The following is an 8,425-nucleotide window of genomic DNA, read 5'->3' as shown; positions in this document are numbered from 1 at the left end:
TACAGCTTTTAAAAACATAATACCTCCGCACTGGTGATTGAAAAGAAAAAGTAATCCCTTTGACCGTGACGGCTACCATCTGCTTGGGCCCTAAATTCCATCTTCTGATTATTACAATACTGCAGGGAGTGTTTCACCTTGGACTTCAGGATCCGCCACTTTGCCAAGACTGGCCCACCTAAATCCAAAATTCCTGCCACTATGGATGCTGGTGCAACACTACAGTGATGATTTTTATATCTCTGCTCTGCTTACTCAAAAGTGATCCTGGCAGACCATTTAAATGTCCAGCAAGTTCTGCTTTAAAGCAGACATCATAGGCTGCCTGCTACCATCTTTGTTAGACAACCCTCATGTGTGCCTCTCGAAAGCTAGTCATTTATTTTATTAGGGCTTTGACTTCACGCCATAAACAGTTATTTTCCTGTACAAAGAATGCTCCTAATGGCCACTGAGGTAAAAGTCATTGGACAGAGGGATGGTAGTTGGTGGCATGGGAAAGAAGTCTAAGACCATATCATTAAATGAAAGTAGTGTTAGAGAAGCACACATAAAAAGGTTTTCTGGCTAATAAGCAGGCACCTTGTGCTGTTTCCTATTACAATGGCTCACAGGTTCACTTTAAAGTGAACCTGAAGCACTGAATATCTTTATATGCAGCGAAAAGCCAACAGCATAAGCTGTAGGTACAGACTTTTATAGCATATGCCGATGATGACTATTTGCATAGCTTAGCATGTGCTCTGCCCCATGCTAAAACATCCAGGGATAGATAAGAGGTGCTGTACTGTGGGATGTAAGCGAGGGGTGTACCTGATCTTTACAATCATGAAGTATTATCAAAAGATACAAATAGAGGTAGATGCTGATGGCTTAAAGTGACTGTGAAACCATTTCAAAAATTAAATATCCTGCCTCCCATACATCATATCTTTTCTCAAATTCACCGTCACAAACTTCCCATCCAATACTTCTGGGAGTGTTGCATGCCTGAACCACCCCATCACACGCCCATCTGCCAGTCCCTTTGTCACTTTTATGTCCTGAACTGACATAGGGGCTGAAAGATGGAACCACAGCACTTGGTGTGGTACCAGGCACCCAGAAAAGTGTCAGATGGTAAAGATTCTGCTGAAGGCAGCAGCACTTGAATAGAACGAATGGTTGATAGAACAGACAAGTATAAAAAGGTCTCATTTCAAGTTATTTAATATTTAAAATGGCGTCACGGTCACTTTAGGCTCCTAGCTTTTTGCTGCATATGTTGACATGTTATTGCTCCATGTCTGCATTATAGTCCATAGCAGCTGCAGGCCGCTGTGGGAACACAGACGCCACCTGACAGACACTCTCACTCAAATACCTCAAGCTGACTTTTGATACACAAGACTCTTTGCCGCTATTAGGCCTGGCCCCTGCTTCATCTGCTGAGATAATTCCAGAAGAAAATAAAAATAAAGTGTTTTATTTGAGGTCGAGGAGGTGTCTACTTCCAAAGTGGATTTAAGTAAAACAGTGTACAACGTCTGTAATAAAAGGATATATATATTTGTTACATCATCTTTACCATAGTTGATTCTTCTGCATAAATCTGTATTGAACAAAATAAGAGAAAAGAAAAAAGGTAGACGTCTTTACTGCAGCTTCAGGAATGTAAAGATCTATATATCCAAAAAGAATGAATTATTTTTATTCTTTTTTTTTACTATAAAACTAAACTGTCGGCGGAGTGTTTTTTTTCTTTTTCCTTTTATGTTTATTATCGTCCTGTTTTCAATCAGTAGTTTAATAAGAATTAGAAAAGACGTAGCACTGTTCAGTGTTTCTGACAAAGTAGAAAGGGTGAAGACATAAATAAGGCTTTAATTTTGGCAAAATATGATTACAATGTCTTCCATTTTATCCTCAGTGGTGGAGACCCTCAGCTATTTCATCCTGTGGAGAGACGGGACACAAAATCAGTTAGTTAAAAAAAAAAAAAAAAGATTCTATTATAACAAAATAAAAAGGACCATTTAAAAAAGGACTCTTAAAATGAACCCTTGCAGTGGGGCTACCCCTGCACAGCAAGGGTTAAGTGCTCATTTTGATCTAGGGACGACAATAAAGAAAATATACTTACCTGACCCTCTTCTCCCCTGGGCTCTGGTGGTCTCCGGACCTGTGACATCATCACATCTAATGCAGGTTCATTAGACATGAGGATACCAAGGGACATACAGCTGGAGCAGAGGGGGAGATAGGTGAGCAGTTACTGCTGCAGGACCAAGGATCAGGCGAGTGTCTTTTTTTGTCCCTACACCAAAACGACACTCCAAGGTTTAGTAAAATAAAATGGAGTAGTTCTTTTAAGATGAGCTCCAGGTACATAGCGAATATATAGATGAAATACATATATTGGAGTATTTCTGTTCATTCAGGGCATACAACCTGATTTTGCTTCTGCTGCAGATCAATAACGCTTACAAGGTCTTGTCCCTCCCCCACCCTGTGATTGGACAGTGAAAGGAGAAGTGGCACACTGATGAGTTAATCCCTCTGTCAGCAAATCCCTTATTAGCACATATGACTGGCTCCTTGTGCGGCTTCACTCCCTCCAAGTCTTAGCTCTTCCTTATAGGGGATGATAGCAAGAAGCTGATATCAGGTCAAATTCAAGTATTTACATTGATTGCATTTTAAAAAACTACATGCAATTATTTACTCATGAACATAAAGCGTCATTCATTTGGGCATCTTATATCTTTTTAATAAAGCACTTCAAAAGCAATGATGATGCAAACAGCACACTACCAATGACAGATGTATAACTCATCAGAATACCGGAAGAAGAAACCAGAGAGTCATAAGGTACATCCACGTTAGAGCAGCAGGACAGACTTGACGTGCAAAGGGCATAGACCTAAGTGCGGGAGAGACCACTGCTGCAATGTAGTGATATTGGCATACATTCTGCTGCCTAACAAATCTCTGGGTCCTTACTTCTAAATGCAAAGCCTGATTACTGCGCCACATTGGATAGATTCCCAGCACGGCAATCAGATCTCAGCTTACAGAGGCCAGATTATTAATTTAAGATCTTCTTAGATAGGTTGTGTCCAGAGATTGTTGCACAAGTCTGATTGTGCAGTGAAGGTACTCTGCAGATCTTCTATGACCCTACTCCAACAATCAGTTTTAGTGCAGGTGAAACACCAGGAAGGAGATATATGCACAATTGCCACAAGAGTGAGTCAGAAAAGAAACACGCCATTAAACTTGAATCTGCTGTATTGAAAAGATCATACATAATGAATAAAAAGTCAGCATGGCTCAGGGTGTAGCATTCCTCTCGCTACATGCCTGGAACATATTGGCTTTTCACACAGTACACATACGATTCCAGTTTACCGTAAGGCCAAGTAATTTTTTTGGTTTGCCATGAGCAGGTTAATGGTAGGAGGAGAGTTCAGAGTAAACGCCTCATCATTGTAATAATGCTTCATTGTCTGGTCAGTAGGCCTAACCCTTTCCCTGCCCGAGTATTTTTTTATTTTGCGCACACATACTACAATGCACAAACCCCAAAACATTACATATACGATTCCAAGTACAATAAAATGGTGGTAGTTAAAAAATGTTGATATTTCCCTTGATATTTGCACTGCTGTTTATAAAACCTATATTTTAGTAAAAATTACACTCAAATTAGTTTTAATGCATATAAACACATCATCATGTTTTTTTGGTGAGGTTGTGTTGAGTAAACGGAAACCAAATATGTCAACCCTTAAAAATTGTGTGGGCCCGTGAAAGGGCAGAAAATGACTACCCAAAATTGTCCATAGGCGTTACTTTGAAAGCCCTTACAGCTCATGAATTTGGAGTAAACCGTAAATGACAGCACTAGAATTATTACTCTTACTCTGGCATGCCTGGTAATTCCCAATATGTGCGCAGCAGCCATTTCTTGAACATTAATCTTATAATAAACTTTGTTTTTACTTAGTTTTAACTAAACTTTATCGCTATCACAAGGGGTTGACAAGCCCTCTGTATGATAACCATGCATGTGACAGGTTCTGCTTAAAGACATAGCATGGGTCTATTAGATCCCCAACATCACCCTTCTGCACTTCATCAGTTTCTTCCCTGGCCAGAAAAGCCAGGGGTCACAGTCCTGAACCCAGAAGTGCTCAGAGGTGAGCGCTTCCAGGTCCACTCTTCACAGGGAAGATAAGTGAACGGATGTTTGCTAATCTCCCACTTTGCTCCTGCTAGGTCATATCCCCATGTTCTTGATTGTACTAAAAATGCTGTCCTCCTAACCTTATGTTACCACCACTAATGTATTTAAAGGTTTCAACCATGTCTCCCCTTGATTCTGTACATATTATCCCTCAGTCTCCACTGATATGTATTATCCTTCAGACCTTTTTTATTCTTTTTTGTTGCATGCCTCTGGGCTCTATATCTATCCATCCATAAAACGCACACAAAATATACCTGAAATCGACAGCTGAAATCAGCTTTCCCTGAGCAATAAGAGCACCTGTTAGCAACCCTGACCGCCGAGCGGCAGGACAGTCTCATTCATACAGAGGCTGTGTTTGCAGAGGCCATAGAATAAAGTTCATAAATAAAGTGTTTTATCTACACCAATTACCTAACAGATGGGAGGAATGCATACATTAGTGGCCACTTATCTCTGGGTGATAAGGCTGGAGGCAAGGCTTGAAGGATAACACTTTGATATAATACAGTGCATTTGGAGATTAAAGAACTTTCTAAAAGCACCTTATTATCTGCCGCATTATTTACAAGATTCATTTGCAATTTCTTTAAATGACAACTTTTGCTGCTGTAATGTATTTCTGTTAAATCGCCCTACAGGGAATTTGATTTAAAGAGCAGCGCATCTGCTAGGAGAATCTGCTGGCAGGAGCTATAAGACCTGCTAGTTGTAGCAAGGCTTTTGAATTGTATCTTTCACTGCCAAGTCATCCCCATCAGACCTTTCAAAATCTCACGGTCAGTAAATAGGGCCTACTTGCCCCTCAGATAAGGGTGCAATGTGAAAGTACCACCACTGGGAAGCACTGTAACCAACGTTATGTTCAAAGAATCCGCATGGTTAACCCACATAAGAGAAATGTTAGGTCTTACTTGTAAACCTAGAACATATAGGAAAAATTAGAAATAATACACCACTACTGTACACTAATAAATACAAGATACTAAAATATCTACCGCTTAAAGAGACTGTCACTTTGCCCCCTTATGGAAAAGGAACAGTCTCCAGAAGGAACAATTCTTGACCTGCTGAAACTCACCTAGTGCTTCTGGGTAAGGGGAAGCAAGCATCTGCCTGCCCTTCCTGTCAGGATGCAGAGTTTGGGCTTAAGTGGCCAGTCGCCAAGCCCGAATATGACCAAATGAGGGAAGAAATAAGTAATTAACCCTATGTGCACTTAAGACACAGCATACATAGAGTCTGGATTCTTGGCTCTAATGGCAAACCGTGGCAAGGGCATGTATTAGTGAATAAGGGCTTGTTCTTTCCAAAGACCCCATTCCTTTGCCCTGAAAAGGCAAATTGTCAGATTTTAAAGGGCATCTGTCAATACCCAAACAGTACCTACGGGTTTCAGAACTACAGTATTTTGATGCATCCTGCTGCATTCTGGGTGCCACAAATCCTGGGTTGCTGCAACCAGGCCATTTCTATCTTCTCCGATAGTGTTAAGTGCTATCCCTACCCTGTCTAGCTGACCATCACTGGGCTAACAGGAAAATGCACGAGGCATAACAAGGCAGGGCGAAAAACACTACCAAGCAGCGTTGAAACATGAACGTTACAAAACTCAAGATTTGGAACGGCAGGGTTCAGAAGATAAGTGCAAGTACCATGTAGTGCTGGAATGAAGTGGAATGAAGAGGCTAAGTGGAAACCAGGTGCTGTAATCAAATGCCCTTGAAAACCATTAGCAAGTGCGACCAGCCAAAGTTTTAGCAGTTTGCTGGTCTGGAGCATTCAGGTGTGTGTTAACACAATGCCAAGGAGGAAAGTTATCAGCAATGACCTTAGAGAAGCGATTGCTGTTGCCCATCAATTTGGAAAAGGTTAGAAGCCCATTTCCAAACTATTTAAAGTCCATCATTCTACAGTGGGAAAAATTACTAGGTGGAAAACATTTGAGACAGTTGCCAATCTTCCCAGAAGTAAACGTTCCAGAAAATTCACCCCAATGTCAGACCGTGCAATGCTCAGAGAAATTGTAAAAGTCTTAAGAGTTACACCTTAGGTGCTACAGGCCTCACTTAGCATGTTAAAATTCATGACAGTACAATTAGAGAAAGACTGAACAAGTATGGTTTGTTTGGAAGGGTTGCCAGGAGAAAGCCTCTTCTCTCTAAAAAGAACATGGCAGCATGGCTTATTTTTGCAAAGTTGCATCTGAACAAACCACAAGACTTCTGAAACAATGTCATTTGGACAGACGAGACCAAAGTGGAGATGTTTGGCCATACTCCACAGCGCCACATTTGGCAAAAACCAAACATAGCATGCTGTGATTGGACCTTAAAAGGAGAACTATGGGGTTAAGGCTTTTCCCCATAGTTCTCCTTAGGGTAACGGGAGGACACAAACTAGCGTCCTCCCGTCACCCTAAGCTCAGTATACCGCAAGCTGTAGCTGTATACCGAGATGCCGCAGCGGATCCCGACAATTATGCCGGGATCCGCCCAGCTGCATGACTGACAGCTGGCTCTGCCTATCTAGAGGCAGAGTCAGTTGTACCCGCCCCTTCGCCCGTCCGTTCCGCCAGTCAGCGCTGGCGGACCGGAGCGTGGAGGGGGAATCCAGCCCCTCCCCTGTCACGGCAGAGAACGGTGACAGGATCGAGAGGTGAGCGAACGCCGGTATGTGTTCGCTCACCAACCGATCTACTGAGCCGACCTGTGACAGTCTCATTGCCACGGGTCGGCTAGAACTATGAGGTGAGTGAAAAGCACTCACCTCATAGTTCTCCTTTAAAAGAGCTGTGCATAAACAAATGCCCACAAACCTCAATGAACTGAAGCAATGTTGTAAAGAAGAGTGGGCCAAAATTCTTCCCCAACCATGTGAGAGACTGATAAAGTCATACAGAAAATGATTACTTCAAGGTATTGCTGCTACAAGTTATTGAATCAAGGTGTACTTCGTTTTCCACACATGGCTTCTCCCTTTTGGCTTCAGGTTTGTAAAATAAATACACGGTGTAATAGGTCATGTGTTCTTGTTCATCTGAGATTGTATTTACCTAATTTTAAGAACCGCAATAAGGACCAGATGATTTTTATTATGTTCTGAAACGCAAAACCATATAATTTAAAGAGGGTGTACTTACACTTTCACGTGACTGTATATTTCCACGAATATCCTAACATGAGGCCTCGTTCACACAGATAATAACACTTTATGTTTTACTATAAAGTACTATAAGAAATATGGAGGTTCCCAAATAGACTGTTGATGTGAGCGATTCTCTACTGTTCGGTTTACCATGATAGGAGATGGTTATGTGTATTATGCATACAATTCAGACAGAGCCTCCTCTCTCTAAATGGGTGCCAAAGGGTTAATACCCAACATATTACCCAGGAGGCCTTAAAACAAGGAAAGGTAAACCAGCCAAGAGACAAAATGATTCACTCATCATCTTATACCTATAATCTGAACGTTTTCTCGTCCCTTTGTGAGCTGCTGGTTCACTGCCTGAAGACGCTGCTGCAGTTGTGTGACAGTCTGGCTTAAATTTCGTGGCATCTTCTCTATCCTCTCCTGATCCTCCTGGGTAGAAGACACAAGTGTAAAACCGACATGTTACAATACTGTTCACAGTTCCACAGTCTACAAACAGTTGTTGGAAGAACGCCTGCTCATTAGTTACATAAGAGCTATACTTGATCAACACCACTGATCAAGAAACTGGACAAAGTAGAAACTGGACTGTGAACTTAACACATATATATACACACACATATATATATATATACATATTTAGCCCCCCACGTAATAGCAATAAAGTTGTATGTAAAAAAAAAAAAATGAAAGATTCATAAAAAAAATAAAGAAGCATAACATTTATTTTTTAAACATTTTTAGTCCGCGCCCCCCTAATACACACGCATATATGTTGCATATCGCCGCAAACGGAGTGAGAGCAATAATTTTAGAGCCATTGATCGACGCGCTGTAAAACGCCCTGCAAGTGAAATCCCATTATTTCCTGTGGGCATGGTTCTCTCTATGGTTCTATGCCCAAAGAAGTACAGGAGCTTCTTTGGGGCGTATTTCCGCGCGTATCCATTAGGATACAGCCGGATAGCCCTCGTAAACGCACGTTTGACGCGCGTTTTGTGGGCTGCAAGTCGCGGTTAACACATGCACCGCAAAACG

General features: G+C 41.5%; 1 protein-coding gene across 1 annotated transcript in view; it reads right to left on the bottom strand.

Moving 5' to 3' along the window:
* Nucleotides 1-1,449: 1,449 nt before the first annotated feature.
* KTN1 (kinectin 1) overlaps nucleotides 1,450-8,425 on the bottom strand; it is a 116,069-nt gene continuing 109,093 nt past the window's right edge. Inside the window, exons 48-49 of the mRNA XM_018562132.1 lie at nucleotides 7,693-7,816; nucleotides 1,450-1,935 (exon numbers count right to left, since the gene is read on the bottom strand). Coding sequence (XP_018417634.1) covers nucleotides 1,931-1,935; nucleotides 7,693-7,816 — 129 coding nt within the window. The 3' untranslated portion in view covers nucleotides 1,450-1,930. The remainder of the gene's footprint in view (nucleotides 1,936-7,692; nucleotides 7,817-8,425) is intronic.

Source organism: Nanorana parkeri, unplaced genomic scaffold (genome assembly GCF_000935625.1).
Source record: "Nanorana parkeri isolate BGI_ZX_2015 unplaced genomic scaffold, ASM93562v1 scaffold20, whole genome shotgun sequence".
Taxonomy (NCBI): Eukaryota; Metazoa; Chordata; class Amphibia; order Anura; family Dicroglossidae; genus Nanorana; species Nanorana parkeri.
This window is presented reverse-complemented; position numbering and strand designations above follow the sequence as displayed.